Below are 23496 nucleotides of genomic sequence, written 5' to 3' on the forward strand. Positions count from 1 at the left end.
ATGCAACACTGAAAAGCTTCAGATGGCATTTAATGATAGATTTGAAATCTTGCTCAAGCCTCCGAGATGGATAAGTGCAAGATACGTGTTTGTGGCTATAGCAATGTCTCTGCCTTACATGCTCTGCTGAGGAATTCTATGTATGAATTTATGATTCAAATGACTCGCTGAAAAATATGCCTTAGCTGAGACGACACTTGTCTGAGTGTGTTTTTAATCCCTGTGGACTTGTACAGCGTTGTAAAGTGTGAGGATTGTATTTCTTCTTTTTGTCTGTATTTTGTCATATATCTATTTTTATTATTTTTGGTACTGAATACTGCATCATAATGACATTTTCAAAAATAATAGTTTTTATGTACAAATGTATATATAAGTAAGAGAGTGTGAAGAGAATATATATAACACATAATATAAATAAATAAATACATAAATACATGGTATAATATTATTTATAGTGATATATATAATACAAAGCAATGTTAAGTATATATTAGATTGTTACTGTGGTAAATGGTCTATATACGACTTCTTAGTAGTAGCACAAGTTCCTCAGTGGAAATACTGAAGGAGGAGCAAAAGCTGCTATTGCACTTGCACCCACACTCATCCTGGTCCCCAGCTGCTTCTGAGCCAGACTGGTGGAGTGACGACACTAAAATAAGAAGTGAAACCTTGTTGACAACGATTCATATGAATACAGTAAGTATTTAAAACAGAGTCTAAAAGATATTTCTCTTTCAGCCAGGTCTAGACAAAGAGTGTTATTGACAGTTCTCGTTGTGCACTGAGGTGTGCTGGGTGAAAACCTAACATCTGTGGTCCTGAAAAAATGTAAAAAATTTCGTAACTTTAGGGGAACTTTCATACGCAACAACACGAGAAGAGGAAGTGTCTAGAAACAAGCATTGCTGCACATGTTCCTTGCAGAGCAGGAATAGGAAGTGTGATGAGGACAAGAAAAAAGAAATCCACATCTCAGAGTGACAGAAATGTTGTAAGCACAAACCACAGGGGGGGTTATTCTCTGTCCTCTCACTGTGGAAGAAGAAGCTAGACGCTGTTCTCATGAGTGTCTGAAGAGCTGCTGTGGAAAATGAGTGACTTGCTGGAGAGGACCACAGACTGTCCCCTGCCTCTTCTCGGAGACGACTCCAGGCCCGACGCGGAGAAGGAGAGCCTGACGGGAGCAGAGGAGCTGTGCTGGGAGGATGGAGGTCTACCTGTGGAGCTGCAGAAAGGGATGGAGACGATGCGGGTGAACAGTGAGCTCACTGATGTGATCCTGAGAGTCCAGGGGCACGACTTCGCCTGCCACAGAGCCATACTTGCTGCTGCCAGTCAGTACTTCAGGTAAAAAAAAAAACAAGCCGGCATTGGTCTTATTTATATCAGGATGGGTTTGTTGAGGTTTACCTCTTTTTTTTCTGTGTAGGGCAATGTTTTGCAGTGGGCTGAAGGAGAGTCATGAGGAGTACGTTCAAATACAGGGGCTGGACAGTGGGACAATGGGCTTTCTCCTGGAGTACACTTACACCAGCCGGGCCCTCCTCACACACTCCAATGTCCAGAGGATACTTGAGGCAGCCAGTCAGTTTCAGGTAAAGTGACAGTCACCTACAATGAAATTCAAGCTAGTTAATTAGTTCACATAGTTACTTATGTAAACCTTAAACACATTATCAGCATCAAATATACTTTCTTAGCATTGTAATTGGATTACTAGTAAAGAGAAAGTTGTTATAAACATCCGCCAAGGCCGCAAACAGTCACCTTATGAAACCACATTTAAATTCACTGGATCTGTTATAGACTCTTTACTACATTGTACACACTCATTTACATCAGTTTCCTACAAGTGCCTGTTTTTTTGTAATCAAGCTCAATGAATCATTCTCAGAGAAATCAACAAAAATGTTGAACAACGCCACATCACGCAATGCTACAGAAAGTGAAAGAACTCTGATGTTGATCTGCACTTTGAGTGTTGTGACCTGATCCTCATTTCTTTCATCAAGTTTCATGGTAACTTACAAACAGACAAACGCTGACGAAAATGAAACCTTGCCGGAGGTAATAATGTAAGAATAGTAATTTGCACTATATTCGTGAAAGGAATTGACTTTTGTTGTAATGATTGATGTAATGCAACTGACTCAACAAACTAACCACAAGCTTAAATAATCCAATCATATCCCTTAGAACATAAACAAGCCAGTAAAGACATTGTTTTTCTTTTAGCTTAATCAAGTTTAATCTCAAATGGTTTTATCAGCATAAGATGTGCAATTCTCATCGTAGTGTGATTTTGATCTTTGGGCACACATGGTGCAACAAAAGCATGACACAATCACCAATGTATTTGAATTGGCAGCAAAAAGAAACATGTGGGGAGACACATTCAGAAAGAAAGATTGTATGATGGTGATCACTTTAAGCAATGGGGGGGATGGTGCTACATTTCAGTTGCTCCTCTTTTCACTTCACTCAGAATTTCCTCAGACTCAGCGAAACATTTCACTGTGTCAGAGCTGTGTTGCACAAGAGAGAAGTGAAAGTTGCCCAGATGTTTACACCAAGGATCAGTTTTCCATACAGGCCTAATTTAACCGCACAGCTGTGCCAGAAAACAAGTGAGGCAGGTGTTGTCGTGCTTCTATTTTTGTGACGCGCAGATTTTTCTGTTTTAGATGTTTAAGATAAAAACTGATAGTGAGATCGATCCTTACTTCTTGGATTTTGGAGGTTTCAAGGTCCCAAGCTGGTTTAGGTTCGAGGTTAGAATTAAAATCAATTCTAGGTTAAAGATAACATTTTTGTTTACATGTAAAAGTTGTTCATCTTTTAAAGGCCCATGATATCTTTCAGTTTCCCGGTTTTATAGATGCATATCATGGTTTTATCTGCTAATTAACCTCCACATTGAGAAACCTTCTATGCGTACATCCGTTTTCAACTCTATTTATATATAAAATCTAACAGTGATTCCTGCCCCGGCCTTGTTTCTTTCAGTTCCTGCGTGTGGTGGACGCATGTGCCGGCTTTCTGAGCAAGTCTCTGCACCTGGACAACTGCATCGCCATCCTGAACCTGGCTGAACATCACGTCCTGTCAGTCCTGAAGTCCAGGGCTCAGGACTTCATCGCCTCTCGGTTCTCCCAGGTGGTGCAGCAACAGGATTTCCTGGAGCTGCCGGCAGGGTCTCTGGAGACCATCCTGCAGAGGGATGACCTGGACGTGAAGTGTGAGGAGTCTGTTTTTGAGGCTCTCATGGGCTGGGTGAGGGACCAGCATGATGAACGCTGTCCCTTACTGGCCCGGTTGTTGACACACGTGCGACTGCCGCTGCTGGATCCAGCATATTTTGTAGAGAAGGTGGAGTCGGATGAACTGATACGACGCTGCAGTGAGGCCTTTCCTTTGTTGCAAGAGGCTCGCATCTATCACCTCTCTGGCAGGGAGGCAAGTGTAGGACATTATTCATTTTACAAAATACTAGTCAGCGTCTACTGTATATCTAAAAAAGAGGCTTTAACATTGAAGTAACACTTTTCATGTCAGGGGGACAAACTGCCTACTATCTTCTCAAATGTTCCATGTATCAGTATTTTGAGAATGCAAATCCCTTTGTTTGTTTGCAGGTGGTCTCTGAACGAACCAAACCCCGAGAACGACACTTTCTATCCGAGGTATTCTTGATCATCGGCGGCTGCACCAAAGACGAACGCTTCATTTCCACCGTCACCTGTCTGGACCCCCTGAGACGCAGCAGGCTGGAGGTCGCCCGGCTGCCGATCACAGAGATGGAGAACGAGTCCCAGAACCGCAAATGGGTGGAGTTTGCTTGTATCACTTTCCGCAATGAGCTTTACATATCTGGTGAGAGAGAGTGTCATTTCAAAAACAAGCTTATTTCCTGTGAGATGTGTGACATCCACAGTGCAGATGAAAGTGAGATTGTTCAGGAACTGACACTGTGGTTACGTTGACTGTTGAGCAACAGCTACTCTGTGAAAGTTCATTGGATTTAAGATTTTTAATCAGAATGACAACCAACGTAGATCACGTAGCATTACATTGGTGTTTTGGGATACAAGCTACATTGTGTACTGTCTTTGCAGGAGGGAAAGAGACACAAAATGATGTTTGGAAATACAACGGCGCTCTGGACAAGTGGATCCAAATCGAGCCCCTGACAACTGGGCGCTGGAGACACAAAATGGCGGTTCACGGAGGGAAGGTGTACGCGCTGGGTGGATTCGACGGAGCTAAGAGACATACTAGCGTAGAGGCCTACGATCCCTTTCACAATCGCTGGACACAGGTACATAAGTTGGACATTATCGTTATGTGCTTTAGTTTAACAAAGATAATTCCCTCTGGAGTTGGTGGAGACATAAAAAGAGTCCAAAAGGGGGATTGAATATTGGTCTTATATCTTTCAAGCAGCCACAAACAAGACCTTATATGAATCCACAAGTTAAGGCCATGTGTGTCAGATCACTAAGAAGGCAGCAGTTTAAAAACACACTTACAACAACAACTATACAATGTGATTGATGTGAGTATTGTGTTTATAGCTTGGATAAGGTCAAAGATATTAAACAGTCTAATTGGACCATCGACCCACTGAGCCAAAATGTCGGTTTTACTAAAATTGGGAGAATGTCCAACTCAAGCATTGGATTAGAATTTTTTTTAGCTTTAATTTTTTATTTGTATGTTAGGTGTTTTAATTTAATGCTTTAAATCAATATACTTCACGTGTTAGCTCCTGTGTCTGTACGGCTACACGTCATCTCATACCCAGACGCCCATTTGGTTGTATTCACTGCAGGTGACGCCTCTTGCAGTTGGCGTGAGCTCCTTCGCTGCTGCAAGCTTTGACAGATGGATCTACGTGATCGGTGGCGGGCCCAACGGAAAGCTGGCGACCGACAAGGTTCAGTGCTGGGAGCCCGGGACAGAGTGCTGGGAGCTGCGGGCGCCCATTCCCACCGAAACCAAATGCACAAACGCTGTCACATTCAAGAACAGCATCTATGTAGTTGGTACGTTGTGGTTGAGTGTGAATAAGTGATGCGAGGCGTTTATGAATCAGTTGAAACCTTTTTATTTCATGCTACTTTTTATTTTTTTCCGCAGCAGACATGTTGTGACGGTGGGAAAGACCCGGGTGTTCCTCACATTAATGATGGTTCTATTTTATTGAATATTCCCAATTTAAAAACCTGTAGACACAGATTTAAAAGGTTTTAGGTGGAAGGGATGTGATCTAATCCTAGGGATGTTTTGGCTAATGCGTTTCATCTAAATTGTACAAATTGTTGTTTTCTTTACCGTAGAATCAGCCCGTTATATTTAAATACTTTATATTGACATCGGGGGTTGGTCCCTTCCATGGAGGCTGCCATGTTTTTTACAGTAGCCCAAACTTGAAAAACTAGACACCTTTTGAGTTTATATGACAACTGAAAGCTGCCAAAGGTTCTCTCCCTTCATTACATTTTTTTAATTGAAATACCTTTTCCCTTATATTCTTTTAGTACTTTTACTTGAGTGATATTTCCAGGGAAGGTGCTTTCAGTAATGAAGCACTTTTATATTGCAAAATTATTAGTTTAACTTCAGTAATAGATCCTCAGCTTAAGGTGGGTCCTTTAAATAAGGGAAATATCTGTGAGTAAAAGTCTGTGTTGGCATTCAATGATATTTTACACATGAAGAATTTCATTCCCATGAGTTGTTTAACTAAATATTAACCAAGTATGGACTTCAGTATAGTAACCATTCAATGCTGTCTGTGCTCCCAGGTGGGGCCATGCATGCCATGTACTGCTACTCCCCTCTGTCTGACTCATGGTCCCTCGTGACTCGTCTGGGGGAAAGGGCAAGCTGTGCCATCGCTGCCTGTAACAACAAACTGTTCATCACCGGAGGCCGGGACAACAAAAACCAAGTTATCTCCACTGTGATGTGCTGGGACGTTGGCCGACAGGTGCTGACAGAGGAGTGTGTTTTACCTATGGGAGTGTCGCACCACGGCAGTGTGACACTCATGAAGTCCTACACACACATACACAGAATAGCACCTGCTGCCGGGTGCCAGTGACACAGGATCCTGCCGACAGGGGCTGGCGGTTGCACAGAGTGGAAGTGAAATGATGCATGACAAGTAAAACAAATTAAAGTTTTTAAATGCATTGCTCCAGTTTTTTTTTGTGATTTGTGACATTCAAATGCTACAATGTTTTGACAAATGTAAGGAAACAAAACTTGCATAGTGCTTCTTTCTCTGCAAAAAACAGATGCAACGTTGTTAATTACTATATCCCAATTAAGCAATACTACACACAAATTAAAAGGTTTTAATTTTCACAGGAAATGAAGTCAAATTAGCAGTGAGCATGACCGACTGCACATTGAATTCCACCTTTTTTCAGAGCTTGTTTGTTCTACTTTTTGTGTGATGTGTATAATTTGCCCTATTTTATTGTGCATGACAAAATAAGCACTTTTAATAACCACTTATCAAGTGTTGCTGTGCACAAGATAATATACATGTTTAATAATAACATACATGTTTAATAATTTTATTTTGATTTTATTTTCATCATCACTAATGACCTATAATCTATAAGCACAAGCCAATATGTTACTAGATAATGTTAATACAATATCATAGGGATTAACTTTCAGAAATAAGACATCTAAAAAATACTTTTAAACTTTTTCTAGCGTGACTCTAAATTTCTAAAACATAAATAATGTCTTACTCACAATAAGCTGTGGGAAATGATTCAGATATATAAATGCAAATCAGATACTATATTCATTATTTAGTTTATTTGTTTGTTTATTCAGTTGAACTCTAACTGCACTTTGCTTATTTACTTGGAAACTTTTCCTTTTTTTCTCTTTCTGTCTGTATTGAATTTGTTCAGGTTTCTTTGCCTCTCAGCGACATTTCTCAATATATAACATAAACAAGTGCAGATCAATCAAACTTCATATAAGGACCAAAATGAACATATTGTTGAACATAACTCAAACTTTTGATTTAGTCAAACTAATATTCAGCTAAAATTTGTGAAAGAAACAAACACTGGGTTGGCACGTGTGTTTACAAACTCACCACACCACATCTGTCGTAGCGATACCAGCCAGGTCAAAGGTTAAACCACACAGTCGCGTTTCCGGTTGTAATTTCAAAGTAAAACACAGGCAGCTAATATTAAATAGAAAAAATATCGTTTGTAGAAAACTCGTTGATTTAAAACTAGGTGACTTTAATTAACTTATCACCTCAGTTATTTATACGTGAAAAACCTACTGCCTTTCAATGCAGGTCCTTAAAGAGACAGAGAGAAAACACTCAGTAGTGGAAAACGAACATATATAAAGGAGTCTTTTCTTAGTAAATAAATTAATAAGTACTCACATATGTTTGAGCATCTATATATATATATATATATATATGTATGTATTATACAAAATATGGTTAATTTACAGGCGTCTTAACTCAGTTCCAGCAGCTGCTATATTGAAATGTGGAAATGTATGTTGTTATTGTGAAGGTCCCCACACCGGAAGCTCAAGTTTACACCTGTAGAGAGAAGAAACTTTCACTTGAAAGTATTTATGAATCACACCTGTTGTTACCTGTGGTTGGAACGCGCACACTTTCGCTTTCTCGTCCAAACGTTTTCCACGGAAACTAAAATGACTTCTTGGACTTTTTATCTCGACACGTACGGATCTCTGTCCTAACGCCAGCAGCGATAGTGAATTTAAAACCACGTCTTTGAATCCGAGGCATTTCTGCGTCTCTGACATGGCTCTGAGTTACTTCCTGGCCTGTGGGATCCTTCTCTCCAGTCTCGGTGAGTTGTTGGTGATTGTGCTGGTTTTACTGGTTTTTACTTCTTTTAGTGTGGGCATGAGAAAACACCCTGCAGCCGGAGAACGTGCAGACTTCACTGGCAAAGTCTGTCTGGTCCAGTTAATGATTTAAATACAGTTGTGCGAAAAACTCATGTCTGGCCCCAGCTACTAAAAGTTAAGTGTCTTGAGCTTGGCAATAAAACAGTAACAGTGTTATTTCACTATTAATTAGTAACATTATTTTCCTTCTATCACAAAAGTCCAATATATATCAATGTTCTGCTCCTCGTTCTCTGCTCAAAAAGAAGATATTAAAACCACGACCTTCACTCAGGAGCAAATATTAGTCTTTAAACGTATAATTTAAATAGTCACAATCTGACATTTATTAATTATCAACATTGACTGACATGTACATTTATCACAATATAATTTTTGGTCATACTGTCCTGCATGAATAGTGTTACACTTTTAAAAAAAATAATAAGGTTACATTTCTACACCAACTTATTATAAGAATCTAGCATTACTTCCTGTACTAAATACCAAGCAAATCAATCCATTTTTATAACCTTGTTTGGGAAACATGATTTTTAAGAGAGCAATTTATAGTATTGATGTAGTAGACTAGTGCTCCTTCAAGATGGTCTCTTCTGGCTCTGAGCCTGTCATGGTGAAGACAATATGTCCATATGTGTCTCAGCTGAAAAAGCATAATGGTGACCTTAAGGAAAAGGAAAGTAGATGCAGTAATACAAGAAATTATAACTTTTTCTGTTGAAAACCTGCAAAGCAACGACAAAGAATCCAAAATGTGAATTCTTGTTTAATCAGTAAATGATTTCAGCTTTGAATCAGTCATCTCTGTAACTCATCAACAACAAGCTAAGCCTCAAACACAACCTTAAAAGTGATACAATGGGAAACATTATTTGACCCAACGCTTGTATTTAAGCAGTCAGTTCAGGTACAACCATCTTTTATGACAGTAGAACAATCCCAATGACAACTGAACGAGCTCCGACCACTGCAAAGTGTAGCTGAAAGCTCCCGGAAACACTAGTAAATGGACCATGAGTAGAGATTAGAATATTAAACTATGTGTGTATGAAACTATATTTCAAGGTCAAGAGACAGAACCTTCACGCACACATTGAAAGTTTCTAATAATACATGGAAAACAATAACCCTCTAGAACAGAGTGTAGCAAACCACCAATAATAACTTGAGTCTCAAAAAGGGTCATACTGTGAGTTTGTTATATAAACTGAACATTATACGCTTGACTCAAATAGAAGTAACTGCAGATACATTTGTATAAAATTATAATGCATCAGTGTATCTCATACGCCCTCTTGTGTTGTTGTGACCTTTTCAATGTTTAAAATACACTGAACTCTTTCACTTCTGATCCTGCTTGTTTCTCCGCAGCTCCTCCGTGTGTAGTTTCTGCAAAGCCTCCGATGTACGGTCTCCTGGGGCAGGAGGTCCACCTGAAGCCAGTCTTCACCGGACACCCTGACGACATCCTGTGGAAACTCGATGGCAACAAAGTGGTGGAATTTAATGGGAAGGAGGAGCAGGTGTACAGCCGTTATCGAAGCAGGGTCACCCTTGACTGGGTCTCGGCAGAACTCGACATCAAAGACCTCAGTCATGAAGACAGCGGAGAGTATGAACTGGAAATATATGTGAACAAAGAGATGCATCGTTTCGCCTATAAATTGGAGGTCATAGGTAGGTTTTTATTTAACTTCTTAACAAAGTGAATCTATACTTATATGTAGTTAATTTATGCATTCTTTAAACATTGGTACCTGCCTTCTATAGTTAGAAGTTGATGTCTTACCTTCACAATGAACAATCTTCTGACAAGTCCTTGCTATCAAGACAACAGGCCTCAGGTGGATGTGTTTTTAAATTGCATGTACAGCTACATATTGTTTGTCTCAAGTTCAAATGAAATTCACAAGTCTCTGTCCGTGACATTTTTCTGTCGCACCCGTCGACTGTATTTAAAGATGAGGTTTCCACCTCCCTCTGTTTTACAAAAATGAAACTAAAATATCCAAAATAATTGTGAGCCATAGTCCTCTGCAGGGGCTTGTTGTGACACGAGCAACTAATCCCGAATCGCTCTTTGTCTGTCATGACATTTCATTCAAATAAGTAATATAAACCAAACATTTGAACAAAACCCTTTTTTTTAACATCTACTTTGATTCTTGGTGCGGTTTATGTCCCATTGACTAACATGGAGGAGGCAGGGTTTATGGCAACCAGCCACCGGGGTCAGGGTCTGTATGCACCAGCCCCAGAGGGCATTTTACTGCAGAACCAGTACTTTCCTTTAATACTCTAAGTACATTATGCTGTCCTACATACTTAGACGTCCTACATACTTTCTAATACATGTATGCATTTTTTACATAGAAGGATTTTGATTAATTTTCATTTCTAAGTGCTTCTACATGGCTGTGTTACTTTGCTGATAAGATCTGTGTCCCTGTGCCACCTCTTTCCACACCCACAAGTAAAACAAGATATCCAACTAGTTTTGAGATTGATATCTCACCTAATAAAAATAAGTTAGGTAGTTCTGAATTTTTTTATGGCCATGGTATCAATGAGGAACTTTGCTCTCCAGTAAATACTTGTGCTGAAGGCAACATTATAAATAATACAAGAGACGGGGCATTGCAGTTTTTCTTTTTTAACCATACTGTAATGATAGTTTGTTATTATGACCATGATGTTTTTCTAACCTTATACACGATTATAATTAACACTTGTGATATCTCCATTTCTTCTGAGTTCTTTTCTCCTCCTACCCTCCCTGTTGATGCATGAATGTTAATTAAGTTGTATTCATTACTGCATTAATTTTAACTTATAAATCCATATAGATAAGGTCAACAAACCCAGCGTCTCCTGTGATATGAACAGCAGCAGCTCTGACACAAGTGGAACCTGGGCGACGCTGACATGCTTTGCAGAGCCCACACGGCCCCTGTCCTCGTTGAAGAATGAGTATGTGTATGAGTGGGAGTCAAGTGGAAATGTGATGACCGGCCATCAGTTAAAAATATTGCTGGAGGAAGAATCGGATGATCAAAAATACACTTGCAAAGTGAGCAACCCTCTGACTTCTGAAACGACGACGTTCGCTGCAAAGACTTGCTACCCTGGTAAGATTTCACTCAAGTATCAGCTCCACTTTAAAATTGATTTATGGTATTTGTCATTTGAAGCAAATAAACTTTGAGAAATTAATTTACACGGATGTTCTTGGAATTTGAATTTGAAGACTTTGATCTTTCAAACTCAGCTGAGCTTCATTGACTTCTCCTGCTGACAGCACATGAAAAAGATCTTGATAATTACATTTAAAACCAAATTACACATCCATCATTTATCTATAATAATGTGTTGTAATGAGAATTTGCTATAACTTTGACTTTTGTGTTTTTATGCAGATGAAAGTTCATCTGTAGCTCTGGCTGTCAGTCTAACCATCATCTCCATCCTCCTCTTACTATTGGTATTGGCTATAGTGTTCTGCAAACTAAAGAATAAAGGTACAGTTAAAAACAAATTAAATCCAATAAGCAGTATTTTTTTTTTAATTGAATAGATCTATCAAAAATACTCAACATGTACTGTTAATAATTGACGTATTTACAATGCTATCTCATAGAGTTGAATAAATCTAATAGTCTTATATGAAGTAAGATTCTTTCTTATTTAGAGATCACATGGCTCTCCAGCTGTTTCTGTCTTATACTACTCAAGTCAATGTTATTATTGATTCTGAACTTCAACGTATGCAAAAGAAGAACATTATGTTTCTCTCTTCCTCTTTTTTTCAGCATGTTTTGCAAAAGGCAACAGACATGATGAGGAGAATGGGCGTTCACCAACAAAAGGTAAGATACTGCATGTGATTCAGTTGGGCTGCAAGTAACACATGGTTTGATGTGTCAAATTTCAGACAATTACAAGTCACTTCAGAATTTGTCCAAAGTAAATATTTTAAAGTAAATGATTTATCAATAATCATACTGTTGTTTTGTCACAATAATAATAAGAAAGATAATAATAATGTTTAATTCACACAGCACCTTCAACTATTCTGTCTCAAAGACACTTTACACAGGTTACAGCAAATAACAAAAAATATTAAATAGACATAATCACACATTCAATTATAGAACATATGTCATAATCACACGTTTTAACACATCACAGTGAAGAGGTGGGTTTTAAGTCATGTTTTATAAGTTTGTTTAATTAACAGGTTTTACAAGCAATATATTTAGCTTATTGACTGTTACTGTAAGAGCAAAAAATAAAAGGTGTAGCATTCATGTTAGTGTGGTGTTGACTGTTACCTCAAAGCTGCACAGTTCTTTAAATATAACGAGAAAACACAGTGATGCATCATGCGACATGTAACTGCAGAAGGTCATGATTTACATTTATTTCATATTATTGAGTTACACCATATATTTTGTGTTTTAATCTTTATGTATATTTTGTCTTTTAATCCAGCTGGTAAAGAGACAGATCAAAACAAGGAAAAGGTGCGTTTATTGCACGAAGTGCCCACGCTCCTCTCTAATCAGCGACTCAGACCTTATGTCCAAGCTCATCGTGACGAGGCGACTGATCTCCCTGCCGACAATCCCAGAGAACACGCAGCCGCAGACTTGGACAAAGGAGAAGGTAAAGTCTGTTTAACAACAAGTGTCTCTTTTAAGTTGCAAGCAAAACCCTTTTACTGTTGTTGAGACATGCCTTTGTGTGCCAAGTTTGATTTAAAGCAAATTGATAGAAAATTGAATTTCTTTTCTTTTTCTATTGTGAAAAAACATGCATTGTGTTATCTCTACCTCTGTCTTTCTCCTGTCTCTTCCCCGCTCTCAGCCAGATGACTGAATGTCACTGGCAGGGGGTGGAATTGATACCAAAATATTTTAATATAATTGTAGAACTTTTTATACCTTTTCCTTAGGGTTAGTGATATGTAAGTAATCCAAATATGAGTCTTGTTCTGGGTATTGAAAAAAGTTCTTTAACTTGTCAGTTGGTTTTGCTTGTGATCAATCAATCATTCAAACTTTATTTTATAGAACTTTACATACAGGTTAGTGCAGTTCAAATTGCTACACAATGCAGTGATAGGACAATGAAAATAAAACAGCCGACAATTAAACAGCACAAACTATATTTTAAAAGCTAAAATAACAATACAAAGAACAATAAATCGGAGAAATTAAATAAATTGAATAAAATTTGATAAAAAACTGATAATACCAATGGCGAGGTAAAATATGATGACATTTTAACCATACACCTGAAGACACTCTGGAGAAATTGTTTCTGATCTTTGGTCACTGCAAAAACTTCCATCGAGTGAGACTGATTCTGACAGATTCCAAACAAAAATTGCTTTGATTGCTTACTTTTGCAAATGCTTAGCAGACATGCACAGTTTCTCTACTAATATCTTTATCCTTTTATTGAATCTGTTTCAGAATCAAATAAGGAGGAAGATCAAATTGAAAAACTATTTGGTGTAAAACTCAAGCCAACAGGTTTCAAACGTGCCCCTCAAGTTCCAGACCATCAAGAAGAAGGCAAGCGCAGGCATGAGTCAGAGTGTGAGAGGCAGTCAGACAGCAGGGCAGCAGAGGAAGAGGACGACGAGGGTAAAACTGAGGAGGACCGGCCGCCCACCTCTCCTGAGCAAAACATGTCAGAAACTGCTCCAGGTAAACATCACTCAAAGTTTCCAGAGGGAAAAACACAAGCGAAAGAAGACGACCAGACAAAAATGGACAAAACTGTTTCGGGAGATAAACGTGAATCAGATGGAGAAGAAACAGAAGATAATCTATATTCAGACACCTCTCAGAGCCCAACACCAAAAAATACAGACAACACTCAAACCAATACGTTTGAAAAGTCTCCAGACGCTGCCCTTCCAGATCCAGACCCCAAAGTAGAAGGCGAGAGCAAGCAGAAGTCAGAGTGTGAGAGGCAGTCAAACAGCAGCGCAGCAGAGGAAGAGGATGACGAGGGTAAAACTGAGGAGGACCGGTCGCCCACCTCTCCTGAGCAGAACATATCAGAAACGGCTTCATGTGAACCTCACCCAGAGTTGTCAGAGGGAGAAACACGCTCGAAAGAAGACGACCAGCCAGAAATGGACAAGACTGTTTCTGGAGATAAACATGAATCAGATGGAGAAGAAACAGAGATTCTATGTGAGGACACCTCTCAGAGCCCCACACCAAAAAATACAGACAATAATCCAACCAATAAGTTTGAAAAGTCTCCAAACGCTAAAATACCAGATCCAGACCCCAAAGTAGAAGGCGAGAGCAAGCAGAAGTCAGAGTGTGAGAGGCAGTCAAACAGCAGCGCAGCAGAGGAAGAGGACGGTGAGGAGAAAACTGAGGAGGACCGGCCGCCCACCTCTCCTCAGCAGAACATGTCAGAAACTGCTTCAGGTGAACATCACTCAGAGTTGTCAGAGGGAGAAACACACTCGAAAGAAGACGACCAGCCAGAAATGGACAAGACTGTTTCTGGAGATAAATGTGAATCAGATGGAGAAGAAACAGAGATTCTATGTGAGGACACCTCTCAGAGCCCCACACCAAAAAATACAGACAACACTCAAACCAATACGTTTGAAAAGTCTCCAAACGCTAAAATACCAGATCCAGACCACCGAGTAGAAGGCGAGAGCAAGCAGAAGTCAGAGTGTGAGGAGCAGTTAGACAACAGCGCATTAGAGGAAGAGGACGACGAAGGTAAAACTGAGGAGGAGCGGACGCCCACCTCTCCTGAGCAGAACATGCCAGAAACGACTTCAGGTGAACATCACTCAGAGTTGTCAGAGAGAGAAACACACTCGAAAGAAGACGACCAGCCAAAAATTAACAAACCTGTTTCTGGAGATAAATGTGAATCAGACGGAGAAGAAACCGAGGAGAATCTATATACAGACACCTCTCAGAGCCCCACACCAAAAAATACAGACAACACTCAAACCAATACAATTGAAAAGTCTCCAAACGCTAAAATACCAGATCCAGACCCCCAAGTAGAAAGCGAGAGCAGGCGGAAGTCAGAGAGTGAGGGGAAGTCAGACAGCAGCGCAGCCAAGGAAGAGGATGGTGAGGAGAAAACTGAGGAGAAAACTGAGGAGAAAACGAAGGACGAGTGTGATCCAAAAGAAGAAAAGCCAGACCACATGAGCGAGAGTGAGGATAAAGGAGAAAAGAAAACTGGGGCTGTTGAAAAATGAAAGTGAAAATGTAAATATAATCAACTGGAATATAATTCAAATGAACAGCGGGTGGAGGACTCTCAAACATCAGGCCAGACAAACATCAACCTGTTGGACTGAAAGGAAATTATGGAGAGATTCACATTCAGGAAGAGCCACTGAGAACAAATACCCAAGTAAACAAAAAAGGACAGTTGTTGGGTCGAAGTCCACAGACCGAAAGCCGACATGTGATTTATGCATCATTGCTTTTATTATTTTTTTAAGGAACACAATACAAAATGTGTCATTCAAATTAATTATAACCGATATGTAAGTATGACATAGTTATCCACCTTTATACACTGAGAAAGACGAGCCTGAACTGAAATGACGTTACGGAAATGACGGTGTTTGGGAATTGGCAGAATAACACATTTTAACTCAGAGTAAAGAGAAAGAAACTTTGTAATTTAAAGTTGTTAGTATCCTTCTCTTAGGATTCCCACTGGTCCTGCAACGTTAACCTACTGCAGAACATTCAAAACATATTCAAACTCCTGCATGTTTTTTCATATTTGGTTTTATTGCATCCTGCTAAAATTAGGGAAATCGCTCATCCCTCTACAATCAGTTTCCCATAATGATATATCATAAAACGGGATTTGGGATTAGTCTCATAACAGATCAGGTCTCATAACATATGTTGGAGCAAAAACTAAGCAAAGACGAGCTTCAAGAATCCGTCTAGAGTCATAAAAGACTCAAGAATATATATGATTTTATGGTGCTTCCTAATTGTATACATTCTCTAAATGTTAACCTCATTACATGCTTTAAAGAATATTTTATCAAAAATAATTAACAATCCAATATGTAGTCAAAACCGGGAGGTTTTTTTATATTCACTAATCTATAGATGTCATATATTTTTAGAGCTCAGGGTTTTTTATTTTTCAGCACTGATTATTTATTAATTGTTTGTGATTTCCATTTGTGAAAGTACAGTTACTTTATTTTCATCTTTTAAGTTTTTATTAACTTTTCTCTTGTAGTTTTGCTTTTAGTTTAAAAACCTACACTACATTTATCAGTAAATAAAAAAGGGTTTTACAGAGTTGTAAGAGTTTGGATTCTTTCCTTTTTAGCGAACTGCTTGTTTTAAGATTCCTTTTTAAAGCTTGTTTTCATTTAGTTTGGTACAATGCAGAAAAACACAGATTATTTGTTTTACATTTTAAGACTATGTTTGTTATAGTTATGCGTTAGACTGCAAATGAATAACCATCTTTGACAAAAAAGTACAGATGCTGCATGGAGGATCTGTAATAGTATGTTTGTATCAGTAGGGGGCAGTGTTTATCAGTTTTAGGTGAGAATTTCGTTCCTTCAGCTGAGATGGTTGAAGGATGTTCTGGGCTCAAAAGGCAGGTTCCAAAAATACAAAGAATCAAACTACTATAGTGAGATTTGGCTTTTCAGAAAGTTACTGCAGAACATCTATGTAAAATGTTAACGATTCATGCGTGTGATATTTCAAGATGGTGTTGATGAGGAGCTTTATGTAGGAATGTGTGAGTCTGATTAGCTTCACGGATAATATCCAGAAAAGTTCAGAGATATTGTTGGTACAGTTTAAATGAAATGTGTCTTATCAGCTCTATTCCACTCTCAGGAATAGAGCATGATTCAGTGTACAGTGGATTCAGTGAGTAAACGTGTAAACAAAGGTTCTCCCTCTGCTGGATGACAAGCTGTTGTAGATTTCTGAGGGCAGCGGCTGGGCCATGTGAAAAAGGGACGCTCGATTAGTTTAACCTCTGAGTCACCGAGGAGTCTGTGATCTGCTACCGCCCGACCTGCAGGTTCAGGTCACGAGCTGAGAATGAACAATATCGAGTTTCTGTTGACGCGACAGGAAATATTGGAGTATTGAATTATTTGTGGCGATGGGGATCTGCCTCCTCACACGAGGGTCACAATGTGGTTCCACTGAGACGCTGCTGATGAGTCGATGGCAGCAGGGAAGCTCACGTCCTGGGTCAGAGTCCTCCAGCAATGCTTTGTGTAATATCAGTATCTTTTCTCCAATTTTGATTGTTACAGCAGAAGAGCTTTTATTTCCCCCAGATATTGAAAGAATGAAACAATGTGACTTAACAGCCCCTTGTTGTCCTTTACTGCCAGACTGGTTGTTTCATTTCCTTCATCATATGTTTACTTCACACTGGAGCGTCTTGTTCTCTCAGACCAAGTTTTACTTTCCCCACTCGGACTGTTTTGGTCCTTTTTTTTTGGCCTCGCTGCAAAAGGAGAGAGCGAGGGGGGGAGGAAAAGAAAAAGAAGAGTGGGTCGACCTCCAGAACTGCCTTTTATACCAGGTTGATTAGCATGCTGGGCTGTTTAAGTTGCCTCCTGGAGGGCTGACGTGAAATTGAACAATATCCTCTGACTTTCGCGACCGGCCCCATAGCTTCTCATTTATTTTTATGCAGAGTTCGGACAGAGCCCTGGCAGCGCTCCACTGCTCCGAGGAAGCAGAGCCCAGGGAGACCACGTCTGGGTAGATTAGGACAAATCAATTAATATCAGCACACAAAAAAAGTTCCTGGCTCTTTCTGGGCCGTGCTTTATTGTGTACAGTGCAGCCCGGGTGCCCACTATACTTATGTGGATAAATTGCTAAGTGTGGTTGCGACATTATAATGAAGTAATATCCCCTTCCTATCGCCATAAACAGCTTTTATTAAATCCTGATCGACCCTGCGACCCTGCTTTTACTCTATTAAGGAGAAACGGCAGAGCATTGTTTGTCCCTGTTATTATTTTACTACATTTAACAAGGTTGCCCTCTTGGATGATGATGTTTACGACTGTGTACTTGGGTCCAACTCAAGCTGCATGCTTTTAATTTTCTGCTAGCATTTGGTCTCATGTATTATTCAAATATGCCCAGGGCAGAAAGATTATTATACCCACGGCAGAAACAAGCACAGTGGAAACACTTATTATAACTCTTAGACCTATAAAAGCTACAAATGGGGACTGATAAAACAGGTATAGGTTGGACAAGGAGAGTTGTTTGTCCTCCCTGACCAAATATGATCTCAGACGTCAGGGGTGATTTAAGTAGCTTTAAATATAGCTCAGCTCCTTTTATGATTTTTAGATCATAAAAGCCATGCTCTGCAGGGGAGGGAGTTATGACCAGATAATAGTGAGGATGATATATACAGCTGTAATGTTGTCATTACTTCAGTAATGAGAAACTGAAGTTGGGGATGTTATCTACTGTTCGATCTATGAGACACAACCACTGCTGCATATGTTCATATTTACCCCAATATGAATATATTTTCTCTCTGTCAGACTTTGTCAGATTTTTTTGTTACAAGTTCACATGAGAAGAGCACTCGCAGAGTACATGTGTCCGCCAAGGCCCGACCGATTAACTTGATCAGGTTTTTTATTTTGAAACGCTCCAAATTGAACACACTCATGTCAGATTTCTTTTCATCAAGTTCCATCAATTTTTCTCTTGAGAAATCACCAAAACGTTGAAAAAATACCTCACAATGTTCGAGAAAGTTAAAAACAATTCTTGGACCTGCAACAAAAACACAAGTCTACCCTCCTCAAGGTTTTGTGGTAATCTGTGCTGTACTTTTTGTGTACCCCTGCTCACAAACACACAAACAGATGCAGATTAAAACATAAGCTCTTTGGCGGAAGTAAAATATGTCCACAGCTAAAAAAAAAACAACCTTTTCTTACACACACAAAATATTTCTTCAGCTTTAAGAACTAGACTGAAAACTGACAAACAGCCATTCACACCCAGGGACCTTTTAGAGTCTCCAATTCAACTAACTCCTGTAGAGAACCCATTCAGACACAGTAAGGCTTCGGCCAAACCAGATATCAAACCGAGAAACTTCTTGCGGTAATGCAACAGTGCTTATCACTTTACCACCGTGCCGCACTGCATTCAGATCTGCAAAAAGTGATAAACTACTGCAGTATGTGAAATGATTTGTGATCAAGCTCAATAGATTAATGACCTTTTTTTTAGTGGCTCCTGCGTTATTTCTAGAATTGGGAGATGTGCACTTGGAAAGCAGATGACATAAACACACTGAGATGCTCGGTGAAAATAAAATCACACATTTCCAACAAAATTGCCTGCTACATCAACATTTGGTAATTTCTGTGAAAAGTCCAAAGCAAACTGGAAATAAGTTAAAATAGAATTTTGTGGAAGAGATTGTTATTGTTAATATCAATCTGTGCCCTCCAGTCTGTTGGTCAATGTTACCATCGTGGCTGTGAGGGAATTTTCCTTCTTAATTCTTTCCTCAAGTTTCTTTTCTGACGTTTGGGCTGTGTTTCCATACTAACATGTCACTCACTATAAACAACAGCTCCCTTACTGTTCCCAGGATATATCTCTGATTGGTAGATAGCCATAACAAACAGCCAGTGTCTACAGATTAACTGTCCATTGCCTGTTTATGCTCTTTGTGGAACTAGAGACATTTCTCTCAAACATAGTCGATACTGAGCAAGAGGAAAATGACAGTGACTGTTTTATGGTGAGCTGTGAATGTATGAATGTCAGGTCATATAAAGATATTTTTATATATAAAGATCCTAACCCATCAGGAAAAGCTTGGAAAACTTGTATTAATTCGATTGGATAGTGAATTGAAAGGTCACAACTCTGCCAGATATCTTTTATTACTTTGGTTGGGATGAGGATTTACTTGTTGGAACAAACGGAACTGAACACAACAGAGACATTACCAGAGATCCTGTGTTGTTTTGTTTAGGAAGAGGGTTTACTCCGTATAAACTTGAGACATTGGATGGACAGAGTCAGAGTCATGCGCAGAGTCACAGGCCAGCCACCGGAAGGAGGCGGCTGGTCTGAGGCTCGGTGCACATCTGACTGATGGCAGCCTTGTGATATATTCAAAGCCTAAATAAAGTCTCCGGCTGGAAGTAGTTGGATTTGAAAATAGTGAAATGTTTAGAAGATTTGAACTTCCTTCCATTAATTTCAATGGTGGAAAATCTTACAAAACATTTGAAAGTACGAACAATTGGACAATTGAATATATCCAATAATGTCCTGATTAATCTGCACAGCAATCCCACCAATCACAGAGGCTTGTGTCATCTCATGAAGATCGCATCTTTAATCCTGAACGCTTCTTCACACGATGTTTTGGCAAAATGTTTCCTCTGAAACATCGATAGGTGAATATTTTATTTTGAAAGGCCAGGGAATTCTTGGATTATTGACATGTCTCTTCTCCGGGGGATTTGCCTTTGGAGAAGACTTTCATCTTTGTGGTGGGAACACAGAACTTGGCCCGAAGTGTGCATCTTATCTGAAGAGTGTGGACACACAGCAAAGTATGAAACTAAGCCAAACACAACATTGCGTTAAAAAAGCCAAATGTCTTTTGTACAGGATTGCAAAACTCTGATTTGACATTAGTATAATATGGTGTGTTGTTTTTAAGCCACACTAGTAGCTCTGGGGATGGCATGTCAGTCTGGTGGTGGGATGGTTTTCTATTACATTATCCGCAGTTATGTTCCCCAGAGGAAGAACCCATCAGTCTTTGGTGATCTCCCAACCAACAGGCCCCGCTTTTCCATTATCCTGAAATGTGAAATATCTCAGAAGGATTGGGACAAGACTTTGTTCTGATGTTTGGCATTCTCAGATTATGTCTGCAATTGAATCTGAGGATCATGGTTTTTGTGGTTTTGAGTAAAATGTCTCAGCAACCACTGGATGGATTGTTAAATTGGTACAGACATTCATGCATATCATTGGGTCCAAATTGGTCCATTACTTTGGGATTAGGACCAAATACCTGCAAAACTAGAACTAGACTGAATTCAGTGTACAGCTGCTGTACTCTTGACAAGATTCTAAAATAACATTATACAAGCAGAGCATCAAGAACATGTCTCTAATTGTTTCCCAATATCAGAAATGAAGCACAAATAGTCATGATAAGAAAGCTAAAATCTTGCGTTGATGTCATTTGGAGCGTGGAAGCTATCGTGATGCAGAGCTGCGATAGTGAGGTCCCGCCCCCTGCACACGCTCGACCTATTGTGAGGTTTTTTTGCCTAATTTTATAGCATCAAATAACTAATTATAACAAAACTACCCGGACAATTGAGCACTACCTAAAATTACAGAAACCTTTGAGGAAAAATTCATTTTGACTTGTATTTCGACTTTGTAGTCTGGCCCATGTCCCGTCTGCTAACACGGAGGAGGCAGGGTTTATGATCTATATTGCGGCCAGCAACCAGGGGGCAGTTGAAACACTTTGGCTTCACCTTTGGTCGTCATATTATCCATCTTTGTATAAATCTATGTTGAGAGCTCTTTTGCACATTGTAAGCACGTAAGCTAATTCCCTGACCTTAAACAATACGTTAAGTTTGTATAGATTGAAAAATAATTCAGCAAATCAATCATTCGTCATATTATATAAATTACACCACGATGACCTGATTTGGGAAAAAAACATTGGCATAGCCTGATTTGGATTTATAGGGTTTGCTTCCTTCCTCAGTAGCTTGTCATTGTTATCGTAGATCCTAGTAATCAGATCACTATCAGATATCAATGTAAACAGTGGAGACACATTAATACCAGGTGTAAATGTAATCATATGTTAAAATCATATTAAAATACAATCTTGATATGAAACACATTTGTAAGAGATGGATACCACATTTTCACTCTAACTGACACTCTGTATTACCTTGAGCACCAGTCATCCTCTGGTTTCACAGTTTTTTCCCTCAAACAACCAGCTTCACATGATGCTATTTGTCAAAGATAAACTCCGCACAAGCTGCTGAACACTCATGACTCTGCATCGGCAAAGCTGTCAAAATAACTTATGTTTTCCATTTGATCACATTTCTAAACTGCTCTGTAACTATTTGTAATTAGCTTTGGAGTGAAGAAAGTATGCGTGGCCCTTCTCAACAATTGGAAACGTGTCCTTTCAGCACCACGGACAGACAGTTGGTGATCTCCAGCCCGAGTGTTTTTGTTTTCTGTTGTCATGTGCATGTGTTTCTGTAAATACTTTTCTCGGCGGCGGAGTCGCTAAGCTCCGAGCTTTGTCAGCCCCTTGATTTGAACAAGCTGCCTGTCAATGTGCCACACTGACGCATCTGCGCTTGTGCACTTGCACAACCTGACAGAATTCTCCTGTGGCAAAATGGAAAACACTTGCAGCGTATACCGCCTGCCTCGCATTGTCTGATGGAAAGATTAAAACCAATCCAAACAAAATTCGCTCTCCTCGGCTCGGAGTTGGTCGATGGTGAGACCACCAGAGGGGAACAGCTCGCTCAACTATGTCATCAGATCTCATTATCATTGATCTCCCCCCCAAACTCTCCCCCACTGTCTGTCGTCTTACGTCTGGCCGGCGCTTTCACTAACATTTCTCATGGCTCACTGTTGCCTCTCATCTCTTGAGTGTGATATGAAGTGGCGATGACTCCACCAGAATAACATACTCCATCCGAGTGCTCAGAGATGCACTTTTTTAGCAGTTTTTATTCCTCCTGACTTTAAATGAAATTACTTTTTCTTGTCGGATACTTAACAACGTCCGTTAACAATGGGAGGAAATAATGAGTTGCGACTACAGCTCTTGGTAATTGTTGCCAGTCTCCTGTTGTATTTAATGGCTCTTTTGTCTGCTCACAAAAAAGAGATATGGCAGGGATTTCTGTAACAATCCCATGTCCCTATGTAGTGCATTCACAGACGGCACGGAAAATTGTTCACAGCGATTCTTACATCAATTCGGAGGTGAATTTAAACGCCTGTACATAGCTGTTGAGTGTTCAAGTTCAAAATGTTTAAAAGATGAGGTCATCCACGTTTCAATCTCAAAGCCCATCGGCAAATTAGCCTTAAGGGGCACGGCCACTAGTTTGGCGCTCCCGGTGTAGACAGTGAATATTCGGATCAAGACTCTATCTTCGGTTTTCCGCCCCTGTTTATAGTCTGGCTAATTTCTTTTATCACATAAGAAATGTTTCTCCAATCAAAACACAAACAGCGATACTTTTTGGAGGTGTTTTAGGCCCAGATGACATTTTGGCTGTAGACAATTAATAAATAATCAAAGCCTGCTCGAACGTGATTGGTCGAGACGGGGACTAGAAGGCTTCCAGCCCCTAAATCTTGTCTCTGGCCTACTTCATATTCACATGCAGTATCTGTTTATAGAGATTACCAACATTATGTCCCAGTCCCTACTATTTGAATAAAA

The 23496-nt window shown here is 39.6% G+C and overlaps 2 protein-coding genes across 4 annotated transcripts; both read left to right on the forward strand.

Moving 5' to 3' along the window:
• Window positions 1–636: 636 nt before the first annotated feature.
• On the forward strand, window positions 637–6211 carry klhl6 (kelch-like family member 6). 3 transcript variants are annotated; one of them, XM_061088509.1, is made up of 8 exons: window positions 637–702; window positions 1051–1353; window positions 1436–1601; window positions 3013–3462; window positions 3642–3879; window positions 4122–4324; window positions 4838–5051; window positions 5814–6211. In XM_061088509.1, the coding sequence occupies exons 2-8, from the start codon at window positions 1097–1099 to the stop codon at window positions 6110–6112; spliced, it is 1827 nt and encodes a 608-aa protein (XP_060944492.1). In that variant the 5' UTR covers window positions 637–702; window positions 1051–1096; the 3' UTR covers window positions 6113–6211. The 3 variants fall into 3 exon arrangements, with proteins under 3 accessions (XP_060944492.1, XP_060944491.1, XP_060944490.1); XM_061088508.1 differs by having other exon boundaries at window positions 646–702; window positions 1048–1353; XM_061088507.1 differs by lacking the exon at window positions 637–702 and having other exon boundaries at window positions 720–1353.
• Window positions 6212–7604: 1393 nt separating this feature from the next.
• On the forward strand, window positions 7605–16263 carry LOC133021418 (neurofilament heavy polypeptide-like). The gene is made up of 7 exons (XM_061088258.1): window positions 7605–7883; window positions 9316–9621; window positions 10791–11072; window positions 11361–11462; window positions 11754–11810; window positions 12436–12609; window positions 13422–16263. The coding sequence occupies exons 1-7, from the start codon at window positions 7835–7837 to the stop codon at window positions 15200–15202; spliced, it is 2751 nt and encodes a 916-aa protein (XP_060944241.1). The 5' UTR covers window positions 7605–7834; the 3' UTR covers window positions 15203–16263.
• Window positions 16264–23496: the final 7233 nt, after the last annotated feature.

The sequence above is a fragment of the Limanda limanda genome, chromosome 16 (genome assembly GCF_963576545.1).
Source record: "Limanda limanda chromosome 16, fLimLim1.1, whole genome shotgun sequence".
NCBI classification, from domain to species: Eukaryota; Metazoa; Chordata; class Actinopteri; order Pleuronectiformes; family Pleuronectidae; genus Limanda; species Limanda limanda.